At 47.5% G+C, this 15,240-nt stretch overlaps 2 protein-coding genes across 2 annotated transcripts in view; both read right to left on the bottom strand.

The window, feature by feature from the left end:
* The window catches only part of ccnk (cyclin K), a 42,057-nt gene extending 37,067 nt beyond the window's left edge, over positions 1-4,990 (bottom strand). The window contains exons 1-2 of the mRNA XM_088362264.1: positions 4,843-4,990; positions 2,990-3,118 (exon numbers count right to left, since the gene is read on the bottom strand). The gene's annotated coding sequence lies outside the window, so the exon portion shown is untranslated. The remainder of the gene's footprint in view (positions 1-2,989; positions 3,119-4,842) is intronic.
* A 3-nt stretch (positions 4,991-4,993) lies between these two features.
* On the bottom strand, positions 4,994-6,457 carry LOC148381478 (uncharacterized). The gene is made up of 5 exons (XM_088362277.1): positions 6,345-6,457; positions 6,214-6,269; positions 5,912-6,067; positions 5,114-5,832; positions 4,994-5,052 (listed from the first exon to the last, which is right to left on the bottom strand). Exons 1-5 carry the CDS (start codon positions 6,365-6,367, stop codon positions 5,041-5,043), a joined length of 966 nt encoding a protein of 321 aa, XP_088218403.1. The 5' UTR covers positions 6,368-6,457; the 3' UTR covers positions 4,994-5,040.
* Positions 6,458-15,240: the final 8,783 nt, after the last annotated feature.

Here is a 15,240-nt window from a genome sequence, read left to right as displayed (position 1 = left end):
ATATATGTATTTTTGTAATGTGTTGAAAAATCAATACAAGAAAGCCAACACTTCAATAAATGTTGCAATTGCTCTATGATTGAACACGCTCGGCATCGGTGTCTTTCTTTTTGTTGTTGTTGTTGTGACACCGAGATGGAGTCGTCGTCGTCACGGTTCCCATGGCAACGCACGGAGGGAAAGGAGGAGGGTGCTGATGCGTTCCGTGAGAGTGAATCACACTTTATTTTTTATTCCCCTTTTTTGTAATGACACCAGTCACACCGGAGCAATCACGCTCGCAATAATAAAATAATCTAATTATAACCATTTCCTGACAAACCTAATGACTCACTTCTAAAGTCGGCGAAGCGCGTTGGCTTATTGACAACAATTATTATCATTAATTCCGGCCACTTTTTTTTTTTTAACAACCAATTTTTAGAACAAACGCAAGCGTTAAAAAAAGAAAAAAAGAAAACGACTTCATTTTGGGCTATTACAAAAAGCTCTTAAAATTTCACAAATTTGGCTGAAATATTTGGACCTGGATGGACGGCGGCACGTAAACGACTGCGAAAATGAGTCACAGCTTTTCGGTTTTTGACAGTCTCGCGCCTTGCCACAGTGGAGCGTGAGTAAGGGAACCCTCCAGGTATTTCTTGATATCGGGCCAACATCAGTCAGACCCAACCTCTGAGCGACAATAGAGTGTAGAAGAATGATTCTCCGACCCCCCCTCACCAAAATAAATAAATTAAAACAAGGGGATTGTCGGGGCACATGGTAGCGTGAAGCGTGGCGGCATCATACATAATTCAGCACGCTGAAATAATTGCCAGGGTGAGATATATTCTAAAAATAAATCCAAACGCAGCTACAAATTGCCCATGCTCAAGATTTTTTTTTTTTTAAAGTCTTTGAGACATTCCGGAGTGTGTGCGGAGAGAGGTTTGACATCTGGGTGCCATGTTGAGATTTTTGGGGGTCTTCTGGTCAGCAGAAATGCGCACACTGAGAGGATGTCATGTTCCCACACAAGTCTCATCTTTGCCGTGGCACCACTACTGACACAACAATTGGACTCGCATGACTCGCCGCACATGTTCGGGGAAAAAAAAAAGGTCACCATAAAAGTCTTAAAAGCTCGCCGTGACAAACGATCCCCCTCTGACATTCCGGGGCGCCATCTTGACATGCCCGAGAACAAAGTTGTATTCGGCCTGTGCGCTGCGACCGAGCCGTAAATCACGTCGCTGACCTCAAACGTGCAATCATGCAATTTCATTTGGCAGAATTATTCCCGTACCGAACCGTCCTATTTTTTTAAGCGTCCTCGCCGCCAGATAATAAGAGGCCACACAAATGTTCCGGCCGTGACGCGAGTTTTCTTTTCTTTTTTTTTTTAAAAAGGGGTCGAAAGCCGAATCATCTTTTTATTAAGGACAAAAAGTATACGGGTCGGCTGCCCAAACAGTGAGTTAGTTTAAAACGAGTATTTGGTGAGGGAGGGGGAGTCGAGGGTGGCTCCCCTAGCTTTAAACCCTACTTTGAAACCCTAACCCTAGTATGAAACCCTAGTTTGAAACCCAAACTCGAGGACAAAAAGTATACAAGTCAGCTGGATAGCAAATGCCCAAACATCTTTTTACACGCGTCGGACCGTGGCCGCCGTCGCTAAAAGTCAGAGTGGGAAATCACGGTGTGGAGTAAAACCATGTCCCAGTTGGAACAGGGTGTCAGCAGGGACTGTGGTCCGCCGCCCGGGCCGCACGGAACCGCGGGAGAGCCGCAGAGATCCGACTTTACTGGCGGATCACAGGCGGCGGGCACCGCCGGCCCCCTCAGCACTTGCCCACGTACTAATCTGCCGGCCCTGACCGGGCTTCCCGGTGGAGCGGTGGTGCCCGCCCAACCGGCGCTCTGGGAAAGGAAATCCAGCCCAGATGCTGCCACTTGGGAAATGTTTTAAAAATGCGGTTTTTGGGTCCTTAAGGGGGTGCTGGTCACTTGACAGCTGTGGTTTAGGATGGTTCCGGAGAACCGTGACCACATGAACAAAAAGCCTCATTCATTTGAGGACAACAAGGGGATACTGGGTCACAACCACGGTGCCCTTGAGCAAGGAGCTCAAACCCTGGTGGTGGGCAAAACCACTGACCTACATTTATTTCATAGCATTTATCTTGGCTGCATTCCTTCCATTACGTGAATAGTGGACAGATTCTTTCATCAGATTTCAAAGCTCATCATCACTGTCAGGATTTACCCCCCCCCCCCAAAAAATAATAGAAAAGTGTCGAGTCAGTTTGAGGCTAGAAAGACATCAATCGACGGCCACTCTCTACGGTGCTGGACAACCCGGACGGAACGACACTGGCTCTCTTACAGATTAGGCAGAAATAAATAATGTAAGTACTTAATGCCTTTATTTAATAACGAGCAATTAATTGGTTCGGGTTTTGTGGGGCCGTGGGGATGGGGCTGATTGGGTGGGGACTGAGGGTGTAAGAGGCAGTTTGGGGGTGAGGAGTGATTATCTAAAAGACCATAATGAATTCTACTGTGATGTCTTAAATTTAATTGTAATGTCATTAGAAATTGTGAAATTTGAGGAAAAAAAGGAAGACATCTTTAAAGGAGAAAAAAAAGGAGCAACATTCTGCAAACAGATAGAAACAAACAAGCAAACAGAGGGACTGAAAAATAGCTGGCCCACTAACCAACCGCCTTGTTAGCTAACCAAACAACCAATCCATCAACCAACCAGCCAGCCAGCCAGTTAACCACCAACAAACCCGCCCAACCAAACAGCTTAATAAAAAAAACACACCAAGCAACAACCAACAGCTAAAAAAAGTTAGCTAACAAGCAAGCTAGCTAACCAAAATGGCAAATGAGTGCAACTTTGTAAAGGACAATATAAATAACAGCTATGATGCTAGTGGCTAAAAACATGTTTGTTTATCGTGGTTGTCTACAAACAAAAAAATAACCAAAATGTTCCTACCGTGTTTTCATCGGAATTCTTGAGTTGTGTGTGGTATCTGCGTAATCCTTGGACTGATGAGCCATCAGAACACCTTGGGAGTTTAGAATTTGATTGGCCAACACTTGATGGTATTCTTCTTGTTGGTTTCTGGAATGACAAAGACAGCTTACTACCCCCTTGTGGAGTGGTGGATACTTTTTATTGACCCCAATTTTTTTTTAATTTTATTTAAAGTGTCATCTCTCATACCAACTGTTTCCACAACATTTTCAAACATTAAAAGCGCTTTTCACCTAGACCTCCCAGGTGGGACTTGTCTCAGGTAGACGTCGCCCGAGGGGGGTCAGCATCGCCCCCGTTGGCCAGGCGTGGCGGTGCCATATTAAAGCTCCCCCATTTGATTTCGGCCTGACTGTCATTATGTCGTAAAAACAAAGTGTGTGTGAAGTTGAGCGCGATGAGCTTTCATCCAGACTTAATTATAGAGTGTGTTGTGTAGCCATCTTTCGCTGGGCAGTTTTTTCCTAGTGCTCTTTTAAGCCCCCCACCCTCCCCCTGACACATTCTTTTATTGTGTGTTAATCACAAGGCGACGCAAAGCCGTTTGCGGTGGATTTCCTCACCGGTCCGTACACGAATCCCGAGCGCTGCGGCGGCCGAATGGAATGTGATGCCGACGCATCTTTGCTTAAGCCATTCAAAGGTGCTCGAGTTTGCAAATGCGAAAAAAAAAGGAAAAAAAAAGTAGCCAGCCAAAACTCGCTTGCCATTCGACCAACTAGCCAGCAACATAGCTAACCGCCAAAGCAGCTAACCAACTATTTAACCAAGCGGGTAACCAACACAATTGATTTATTACTGCAATGATTTGAGTTTTCTTAATGACAAGCCTTTCACGCCACACAATTGTACGAACATGCAAAGAAGAGAGGCCTTTCTTTTCAACTCCTGCGTGTGAAGTTGTGCAGATAAATGAGACCATTTTGACAGGAGATGACCATCAAAAGGAAAAGCGTCCTCTGAACGGTGATGACGGCCAATCCCCCATGGGAATTTAATTCTGTGTCATTAACTTAAGAGGCTGCCATAAAACACTCCACGTCCACGTCTTTCATGAAGGCAATCATTTGCCTTTTATCAGATTTTTATGATTCTTTTGCTTTGTACAGTCACACGCTAGGAATGCGTTCTCGCCTGCGTGTTTGTTTGCCACATGGCCGAGTCCTGCCACATTCCACCTTTCACATCAAGTGACGCCAGATGCCAAATTGTTCCTCGGCCGAGATTGTAAGGACACCGACTGAGAGAAATTAGTATGACAATGTGTTCTCTATTGGGGAAAATTTTCCAATCCTAACTGGCAAAATGTCTCAACCTCTGAAAAAAAAAAAGAGTGGATGCTGATGCTGCTGTTCTGGCACAGGAACAGACTGCAGCATCAAGCATGACGACGCCACCGAGGAGTCGTAACGCTGATTAACAGCTGCCTCTGATTAAAGATCAATGGCCGGGCTTTCAAAGGTGATTTGTTTCATAAATTAGGATGCCCACTGTCCATTAACGGCCTCTGTGACACACTAACAGATTGGGACCCTCGCCGGGGACCGCCACGCAGACCATAGATCACCCATTGCTCCCCCCCACGCGCTTTATGGACGAGCTTTTATTTTGGCGGAGTGTTCAAATGTCACATCCGTCAAGAGATGCCGGCAGGGTAGCCAGATGTGCGCCGCAATGGCTTTTCGCTCATGTATCAATGCAGGCCAAGACGGCCATAGACAATCTAGTTTTGAACAGTCAATGTATTAAGTTTTCAATTTTTGGTTGAAGAATCATTCCAAAAGGCAAGACAATGTTAGAGTAACATTTACCATTGCGATAGAGCGCCACGTTGTGCCCCGATGCTAGTTGACTAGCAGCCAAGGCCAATGGAGGCCTTTTCTGCAGAAGCTTGGAGATCAGCCCAATGCTAGTTTTGTAGGTTCCAGGGACAAAGCAGTTGCAAACAAAACTGTCAAGATAGAGAGATTCTTCCATTTATTCAATTTCAAAAGACCGTTCCAAGGTGTCTAGTGTCCACCCTGCAATACAGAGAAGTAGGTTAAGCTTAGAAGACAAACTCAATCACGTGTCAATACTTACCCATCTCTGATAGAAGCGAGGAGTTAGTTTTACTTGGGGAGGGTTGTAAGTGTTGTAGTAGCGGGGAGGTAGTTCTTCTGGCTGGTTATAACGGTCGTAGTCAAAGGTGGACGCTGAATTGAGTCTGTCGTTTGGGACACGCCTTTGAGTAGCAGCCTGTTCAGGGTTCTGGAGGGGTCCGGCAGCGTTCACCCAAGGCCGTTGGGGCTCAGATTGCTCAGTCTTCTCATAGTGGAGGTCCTGGTTGTAGTTCCTGCCACGTTCAAAGGAGCTGCTGAAGTGCGTTGCTGTGCCGGGGGGATAGTGGCCCATCAAGAAATAGTAGTCGAAAGGATAAGGCACATCAGGTCGAGGTGGTGGGAAGAAGCCAGGGGGCAGGGGTGAGACCCTTTGTGGCAAGTCCACAGGAACTGGCAGCGGTCGGTAGAAGGGAGGAGGTTGCGGGGCGCCTTGGGTCTCGTGATCTGATTCATAGTCACCATGCTCAAAGGTTCTTTCAAGTCGGAACAGCTCACCGGGCTGGAACTCCGTATGAGGGGGTGGGAGTATTGGGACAGAACCTGGCCCTTCAGGATCAACTGGTAGCACAGAATCAGTGACTGGCACTTCAGGGTCGCCAACACCACCTGACATATCAGTTGTCTCTGAAAAGTCAACCATGTCGGGAAGGTTTCCAGCATTGCTTGGGATTTCAGGAATTGGAACTGGTTGTTCAATACCTGGGAGCAGAATCAGCAAGAATCCATTAGAAAACAAACAAAATATCTAAAGCACAGTCAAAACAGAAAAGATACAAACCATAATTCCAGACACCAGCAGAACCGGCGTCAGTTTTCACAGCTGGAAACCTTGACTCAGCAACTCTATGTTGCTGTGGGAATTCTTGCCTTGGCCTTTGGTGCAACAGAGTTTGGGGTGGGTAGTGATCGCTCGGGAAAGACCTGGGGCCTAGAGCTAAACAGAAATTTAGACTTGGTTTCAATTCGAAATCTGCCATTCCAAGAGTTGGCCTTTATTTTTAAGTAACATTTCACCCTGACTAACCACACCTAGGAGATAACGCCCCAAAAAAATCCTCATTGTTAAAAGCAGCAGCTTACCTTTCCTAACTGGATGGCAGAGAGCGGCGCCAGTCATCAGAACAAGGAGCAAAGCCCTGTCAGAACACAACCATTTGACAAAAGTTAATTCCACAACACCAGAACCATAACTAGTACAATTGATCACTCACCCAGAAGACACCCAACCTGTCATGATGACAGCAAAGGAGCAAGTTGTGACTCGGTCAAGTCCGGGGAGGCATTTTAAATGGTACCGGTGGCAAGTTCTGACCAATCGGGAGTGGGCGTCTTGACGGGCCACAGCTGCCTCACGTGCAGGCCTGACGAGGTTGCGGACACGCATGTCAATCAATGATTTTTACAGAATTTTCATTTTATATTCCAAACATTTCATTGTGTGGGGGACCTCCTGGTAGTGCCGGGCAAAATGAAGCTTCCTGAACCAGTTGGGTACTGCTTCGGCATTAAAAAAAAGGTTGATTACACAATACTGCATTCACATTAGCTCTCTATCGACACCCGCTGGACAGTGGCAAGTATAGCAGATAAAATCTTGAAATGCTTTTGAGATGAATTGTGAAAGAATGTGGCGAAATGAATCATTGAGGTTTTCCAGCTCATCGGTTTCCAGACTTTTAAGCTTCTTGGTGCTTTAGTTGCGCTATGGTGTCATCAGACAGTGAGAAACAGAATGAAATAAGATGGCTAGCTTAAAAGTGACTAAAAGTTAACCGTGTTTTGCGGTTTTAGCATTAGGTGTGCAGTGCAAATACGTAAAACAGAATATGAATGTGTACGAATGACCTAAAATAGGACTGAGCTTAAAAGTGTCCAGATCTGATAGAACTCGAACCCACAACTACACATTCAGAGGTCGGCAACTCTATCCGCCGTGCCAAACGAGCATGACATAACTCCGGAAAGCAACGCCCGCTTCATTTTGCCCATCACTACCTGCAATTACACATTCTAAAATTAAACATCGAGATCTCTGTCTGTTTACATATTTGAAATCGACAACTTTTAGCAAGAACATTTTTTGTTTTGATCTTGGATTCTACCCTGAGGCTACTGAATCAAAGACAGTTGGAGAAAAGAGTCCACTCGACGATCCGTGACAACTAAATCAGGCTTCGCTCGCCACAGCGCTCATCCTGGATGTCTTTTAGTCGTGCAGGTGTACCTAATGTTGTGGCCTGTGGGTTGCTGATGAAAAGCTGCAAGTTGGAGCTTCCTGTCGAAGTGGGGAGCGGAACGCGAGGACTCGGCGGCGTCGGCGGCGTCTTCTTCTTCTTGTGGCTGAAAGCGAGTGAAGGGCCATAAAAGACATGCAAATGTGCGCGCGGTGTCGGCGGCACATGCCTTCATTAAGATCTCATTGCTCCCCACGCAGCTTGAGACGCTGCCAAATGTGCCACGGCTCGACATTGTAACAATTTCCGGCACTCCACATGTGTATTTCCTGCCTTTCTAATCAGAATTCTATTTTGCGTCTCAAAAGGGGCTCCATTCAAACGCACATTAGCAGCCCTCGGCAGCCCTAATGTGGCTGCTCGGGGCCGCGGCCCGCCAGCTGCATCCACTTGTCACTCGGCGCCGCACGTGCCCTCGCTGACTCGCTCGCTCCGTATTTGTCTCAACCAGAGAATATCGATACGCGCGTTTGTGGATGTTGACGGCGGCGACGTGCGTCCGTCACCGATGCTAATGTGATATGATGACCAATAGGCTAATCGATTAATCGGCAATCAATTTTTCATTCTGGGTTCAATGCGATGGCACGATACAATAAGATTTATTATGACGCGAGATAGGGTACGATACGATTCCATACAATTTGGACGTTAAAGGCCACGCTCCACTTCGATAAAGACACGATTTACTACGATTACACGATACATTTCCTCCATATGTGACGCGGTCCGATTTGACTACCATGTAATTGTACATCAACGAGATTAACGGAAAGTGTGTGTGTGTGTGTGAGATTTCGGTCCACTTAAGTTTTTGTTGTTGTTGTCGTGGGGCGTAGATTTGAGCGGGATGCAAATTGGAGCCGATCTTGATCCAAATCTAGCGGATTTTCCCGTGCAGCCGCCGCATTCTCCAAACAAATCAAACGCAGAGAGAACTCAATTATGACGGATCAATAATTCAGCATTCCCAATTATTCTTTAATTGTAAGACGGCGTATCAGCCCATCTGACTGCGCGTGTGTTGTTACCCTGCAGAGCTTTTGGCTGATTGTTTGGATGAGATTAGATATGCGTGTGTGTGTGTGTGTGTGTGTATCAAGCAAGAGATCAGGCAATGTCAGGGAACGCACACACACATACACACAGACAGGCGTGCGCGCGCACAGCCTTAATGACACAAACACATCACATAAAGCCAAATGCTGCCACTAAAATTTGCATGGTGCTCAGTAATGCATTAGTGAACATCACTTGGCAATCTGTTCATACGGCCTTAATTGGATTTTAATACTGCCTCTGATCTTGTTTTCTAATTAACGGCGGTGGCTGGCGACCAAGCAGAACCGTGCACCCGGCGACACCTTTGATCCCTGCCATATGGAGCTCCTCCCGCATGCGGGGGGAAAAAAAAGGAAAAAATTCCTCACCTAGACGTGGGCGAGCAACCCGCCCCCCCCCTTTCCCCACACGCGCTCCAACATCCCCAAATCAAAATGGATGCACGAAGCAGAGGTGGCAAAGAGTGGCGGCGTGTGTCGTCCTCGCATCCCGCCGGCTTTGTTATTGATTAATTTCTCTTACAATCGCTTGTGATCGCAAGATACATAAAACATGAGGGGAAGGGGGGACGATGGGAGGGGGGCGCTAACGCACGTAGCTTAGCACGACATGTCACGAGCTCCTCTAATCAGTTTACGTTGTGGCTTTTACACCAAAGTGCGTCCTTTCCCGATATTGGCTGACCTCTTTTGAGAGTCGACTTGGGCGCACTGGGGCGAGGGGCGTCCCTTAAAGACACGCTTCCGAATTTGACTGAAAGTGCAAAAATTCAGTCGTCAGTTAAGAATGTAACACTGTAAATGTAAAATTTGGAATGCGAGGCGAGTTTTTATGGGGGGGGGGGGGGGGGTTGTGACCATCGTTATGAGGGACAGGTAAGCTTCCTCCGACGGCAGCATCGGCACACCGCCGGAAGGTTTTTTGCAGTCACTTGACGAGACGAGTGTTTGTTCTTTGCTTGGTTTGTTGTTACGCGTGGCAGCTAGCCAAAGCACAAAAACTTTGAGGAGTGGCGGAATGCACCCCTGGCCGTGGAAATTCCTGCCCTAGATGCTTTTTACAAAACAGCGGCCAGGTGGATCGGACTGACGCGAGCGAGGCCTGAAAAGATCCTCGGCGGGCCCTTGTTCTCTCGTTACGTGACTTTTGGGTTGGCGAATGTGACCTTCAAACTTACACAACGTGGCTCAATTACAAACAATGACGCGCCCAGAGGAAAGGACAGAAATAGACAAGGGGAAAAAGGAAACGATGAAAAATAACACAATGTCGCAGAGAAGAACTCCATTTGTGGAATATGTATTCCGGTACAAATCTGCTATTTACTTTTCTGCATTGTGTTGGTGTGTACACCTGTAGCGCCCGAGTGGCGTTTGCAGACTAGCGTGCCGCGAGGCCCCCGGGCACTAATCCGCCAGCGCCGAGCTGCCGAATCCAGGTAAAGCGATCCTAAAGCCCGAGCTCTGGCTCCGCTCGGCCTTGCGGAGCCGCCGCTATTAGCGTCTGCGAGGAAGATCAGACGGCGGGGAATATCCGCTCAACTCGAGAGGACCCCGTCTGGACCCAGAGCCACATTTTGACAAGTTAATCTCCTCTTTGACGGCACGCAGAAAAAAAAAAGGGGATTCAGACTTGTGTCTTTGTCTTGCGTCTAAGGAAACTTTTAAATACTGGTCACTTGATTAGGTACCACTTGCAGAACTAATTCGAGCCAGTGATTAATAAACGCTACTATTCTAGAAGTTTTATTTGACTTTTAAAACATTTTAACACAACAACTAACTAACTCAATTCTTATTTTTATTCAACGTACATAAAGTTTTTACGCTCTGACGCTAAGAAGCATTCTGGGGTCAGCGGCGAAGCGTGCATGCAAAGAGTTAAAAGTTTGAGCGAGCTAAGCCGCGTCAGGCTGGCGGCGACGTCGGTATTCGGCTGCCGAGTTGTGACCCGAGGGCCGCTTTGCATTGCTGATACGACTTGTCTTTTGTCTTGTGAGAGCGTGCCAGAATGTCCGAGGGCTAAGTACTGTGGGTGTGTCCGTCGTCACCGCCGCTGCCGCCGCATTTTGGACGTCGCAGGGCAATTGATTCGTGCATCTATTGGAATGCAAATCGGTGTACTTAAAGCATATTTAGCATAGCGAGCTAACACGTAGCCTTGCGCTACCTGGTTTAGCGTGGGTGTTTTAATCTTCCACCTTGGATGGGTTGAAGTGTTGAACTCGTTTCAGCTCAGTATCCCGTTTTGATCGCACGCTTGTCAAAGCATCGTCTCCGATTACAGAGCATTGGCTGCTGACGGGCCAACGTTTAATCCACTTATTGCAAGGTGACACCTCCTTACTGTTCCCACTAAGCAAAGACGAGAATCGTCGCTGTCGGACGATAGATAACCTTGCGCGAGTTCAGAACGACATTCTGCATCTGGCTCCGTTGGCTCTTTATGGAAGATTAGCGAACTGGGCTGGTGGTGGTAACGCTCAGAGTTAACTTAATCGTGCAAATGTTTGCACTCTGCCGTGTTAAGCTTGCGTGCCATTAATCGTCGGACTAACTCGTCGAGCAGCTTCGGCGCAGCTGCCCAGCAAACGACGGCGGCGGCGGCGGCAGGCCGGCAACTTCCCAAAATGCTGCGTGCAAGTCTCCGATCCGCATAAACACTTGGAAGCTTTTAATTCGGGATTTGGCGCGCTGAATAAATGTCATGTTTTGATGCAATCAAGGCAAAGTCAGTGGAGCGTCGAGCGCTTTGATGCGTCGCACATTAAAAGACGTTTAAGGGCTGGAGGAACCGATTGAACGCTTAACCGCGTCCGATTATTGATGGAAAAGTCCGTTTGGGCGGCCCTATTGTTGCATTTTTTGGCGGCGGCTCGTAAATATCCAAAGACTTTGGGGAAAGCGTTCGAATGCGAGTTGAAAACAAGATATCGGCAAAGGCGAAAGGTAAACGCCGTACGTGCGCAAATCAAATCGAGCGGCGCTTCGACAAACATGTTTGTGTCAATCTAAAGCGCTCGCTCTCCATTCATTTGCATTTTCCTTGACGGCCCGACGTTTTAGTGTCTGCTTGAAAGACGGCAGACGATCTTTAAGGTGGAAGGACAATTTTGATCATTTAGAGAGGACAAAGGCAACAAAACAAAGTGATTTGCCTATAAAAGCGATACAAGGCCTCCAGGCCATCTTCATTAGAGAGCCCACTTTAGTCTGCGCCTGCTCGTCATTAGCAGACCGCAATAAGTCCAAAGCCTTTTGACGACATTGTTCGATAATTGCCCCGTGAAGGACAAACAAGAAGACGTGCATATGGGAGGAAGGAAAAAAAAGAAAAGAAAAAGGTGTCGTTATTGAAGCGCGAGCACCGACGCAGACTCGGAGGCCTCGGCTCTTCTTCGCCGCCATTGTGCTCCAAGGCCGTGTGATGTCAGAGTGGCTCTCAATCTCGACACATTAGGAGGTGAAGAGAGCCCTTCTTTGTGGCCACCGTGCTTGGCTATTAGCCAGGCTACAATAGCTTCAATTAGGATGTCGCCGCGATGGGCATGATGCCCAAGTGACTTCTTTTTTCCGGATTCAAGTACATGAACTATGGCGAGAACGTGACAGAATTGTATATAACTATAGACATCAAATCCTCAGCTCGTCTGTACGGCATTAATACTGCAATTTTTTTTGTATATAAGCCATTGTCTGTTTACATGTGTTGCTGCACCAACTATGTTCAATCCATTGCAGCACCAGAACATTGTTTAATGCGAAATTGTAAGTCGAGTCAAGCCGCTCGTGTCAAAGTCAAAGATAGCGACCGGTTCTCCACGTCAGTATGAGTTGGAATCAAGTGAACTTCAAGTCTGTCTAAGCCAATCAAGAGCGTGCACGCTGAGAGCGGTCCAGGTCGAGGGAAGATTAAGCAAGTTGGCGCAACTTTGTCTGGCTGGCGTACAGGTTGCGCTTTTTTTGCTTCCCTTTTTTTCGGTGGGTGGAAAGAAACTTCCCGCGACATCCAAGAAGTCTGTTGGCGCCGCGATAGGACTCAGTAAGGTCACTCAGCCATAAAAGGAGCAAGCACAGGTTGTTCTTGGCACGGACGGAGGAGGAGAAGAAGGAGAGGAGGAAAAGCCTCCGCCCCAGCAGCAGCAGCAGCAGCGGCAGCAGCAACGGCAGCCGCCGCTACCTGATGACTTCTCCATCCGTTTTAATTGCTAATTATTTTGCGGGGTTTAACGCCTTTATTCAGACTGTCAGTGTGGAGTCGGGAGAGGAGGATTAGGTGCCCCGGGGGGACGAGACACTGGCACGGCCAGGACAGCTCATTTTTACACAGGCAGGGGAGGAGGACAGCTCATCTTTGATCTGGTTGGGGCTTCGCAGGCCAGAGGGGTGACAGCTGCACTTTCTTTAGCCCCGCATTTGAATTTGAATTCTATCTTAGGATGCAGCGCGCCGCGGACTTGGCAGGCCACTGGAGTAATCTGCTCGGCACAAGCGCCCGGGCCTTTTCTTCCTGTGTGCCCTCGCCGAGATTGGAGTAATTAAACTTAAATGGGATGCATTAAAAACTCGCTGGTGCCGAAGAGGAGGTGGCGGTGGCGGCGGCGGTGACCGTGCCAGCCGTGAATGGGTTGGGGGCTCTCCTTTCTCTACGCTTCTCTAATCCTGACGACTGCGTGCGCGCTTTGATGCGAGTTAGCGCCAGCGAGGCGAATGGCTACAACGCTGACCCCGCGGGCGCCATCGTGTCGTGGCGGCGACGCGTGTTTGCACGCTTTGGTGGCGATCGCGTTCCAGCCTTTCCGACTTGTGGTATTGAGGAAGGTACTGAAGTTTTTTTTTCTAGATACTAGTTTGGAGAATTCATTTAAATGTGGAAACAAATGAAGGAATACAAATGCAAATGCTTGGGGGAAAACCCGATGACACGAGTTGGACACACCCTTAGCGGAGTGCACGTGCGCAACTGTTGCGTGTCCATAATGTCCCGGCGCGGTTATACAACGGACTGGTCGAAACAGGAAGCGCGACTTTGGCTGCCAACGAACAAAACGCAGATCATTGCGGCGGTGCAAGTGACAGCCGCTCCCATTTTGGCAGCCGTCTGATGCGGACACTCGCTTAATTACGGCTAAAAGTCACGACTCGGGGAAACCGGACCATCAAGGTGGATTTCAAGTTGTCGAGATGCATCGGGCACACGCTTATTTGGATGCCGTCAGATGTCGGGAATGTGGACTGAGACAAAGGCCAAACATTTGAACGCGCATGTGACTTACTTTGAATCATAAAATTCCAAAATAAACATTTTCATTTCGTCCGTATTTATTGTAATTTATTTGTAATGTATTATTTATTTTTTGTTTAATTGCATTTATTTAATGAAATAATTTGTTATCATTAAGCCTCATTTGATCATTAAAATTTTTTCACGCCACCTCATCTCTAAATTCCGAATGGCCGATTTAAAGTGCGCCCTGCGTTACACTTTGCTCATCGAGCCACCAAACAAACAGAACAATAAATCATCTCGCGATCGGCCATAAAAGGCGAAACGAAGGCCCGAGCCAGGAAACACTCAATACCCCCCCCCCTTTTTTTTTTTTAGCAGTTAACGCCTACGGCCCAGAGCATGCACAAGTCTGTCCTGCTAGCATTACATGTTGGATCAAATATTCCCCTTTGGGGCCTCGGCAGGCGCCAGGTGTAGCAACAGGGTGGCCACGCACTCAAACCGCCGTTTCAAGACAACAACAACATTCGAAGAGCAAAAAAACAAACCCAAAAAAATAATAAAACACTTACTGACCAATCACAGCACAGAACAGAACGCCAACGAGTTCAATGATTCGCTTTGGGTCAATGTTTTGCTTTTGTGAAAGTACAATTAAAAAAAAAAGACACGTAATTACACCTTACGGCACGGAAACAATGGACTCAATCACGAGATGCGCCGTTTTTATCAAAGCGACGACCACGTCACTTCGCCGAGACCAACAAAACTAAGCTGTCTAAGTTGTATCTGTCATGTCAAGACTTTTCTGGGTGATACCAATATATTTCCAAGGGGGGGGGGGGGACTTCTTTTGATGATAAGCCATAAATCAACGTTACTTCCCGCAACGTATATGAGGATGATTGACGACTTTAGCATCATCTTCGAAAAAAAGTTCTTCCTTTCTTTGTTGTTTTGCGATGAGCCAGAGCGGTCACCGTACATACACGCGTCCGTCCACATGAGCAGACAGACGAGGCGCCCAATCAGACGCGTCCTCCTCACGTCTCGGCTACCGGGTCGAAAAATCAAGTGCGTGATTACAATCACGGCGCTATTGTGCCGAGCGAACCTGCCGGGGAGACGCTGGAGTGCTCGTTGAGCTAATAGTGAAAAGAGGCCTTGAATAACTCATTAAAAAGCATCTTGCCTTGTGATTCCGTGCCTTTGATTCGCCTGATTCGCTCGATTTGACGCCGCCGGTGCGAAAGGAAGGGGGAAAAGCCCTCTCGAGCTGGATTGACGCCAGAAGTTTCCGGCGACATAATTCCAGTGTTTTGCTATCAAGTGGCCGGAGTCTGATTCGTGGTACAGTTTGGTAAAGAAGAAAAATAAAATACATTAAAGAAAAATAAAAAGATTCTACCGGGCCTCGGACACCCAACCACCCACCCACGTATTTCCCACACGGCCTTTTAATTATTATTATCGTTTTTAAAAGCGTGGCACGCCATTAACAATGACACTGGCCAGTCTAAAAAAAACCTCAACTGGCCCAACCGGCTCAGATAAAGGTAATTATACGTCGGACCTACTGGGG

This window comes from Syngnathus floridae, chromosome 19 (assembly GCF_059516105.1).
Source record: "Syngnathus floridae isolate MCC-2025c chromosome 19, RoL_Sflo_1.0, whole genome shotgun sequence".
Lineage (NCBI taxonomy): Eukaryota > Metazoa > Chordata > Actinopteri > Syngnathiformes > Syngnathidae > Syngnathus > Syngnathus floridae.
Note: the sequence above shows the minus strand (reverse complement) of the source record. Positions and strands in the feature narration are given on the sequence as shown.

Coding starts and splice junctions, on each gene's coding strand:
- LOC148381478 (XM_088362277.1), bottom strand. CDS start 6,367: ATGACAGGTTGGGTGTCTTCTGG. Junction 6,270..6,344: donor ACAGGTTGGGTGTCTTCTGG/GTGAGTGATCAA, acceptor GTGTTCTGACAG/GGCTTTGCTCCTTGTTCTGA. Junction 6,068..6,213: donor CTGCCATCCAGTTAGGAAAG/GTAAGCTGCTGC, acceptor ATTTCTGTTTAG/CTCTAGGCCCCAGGTCTTTC.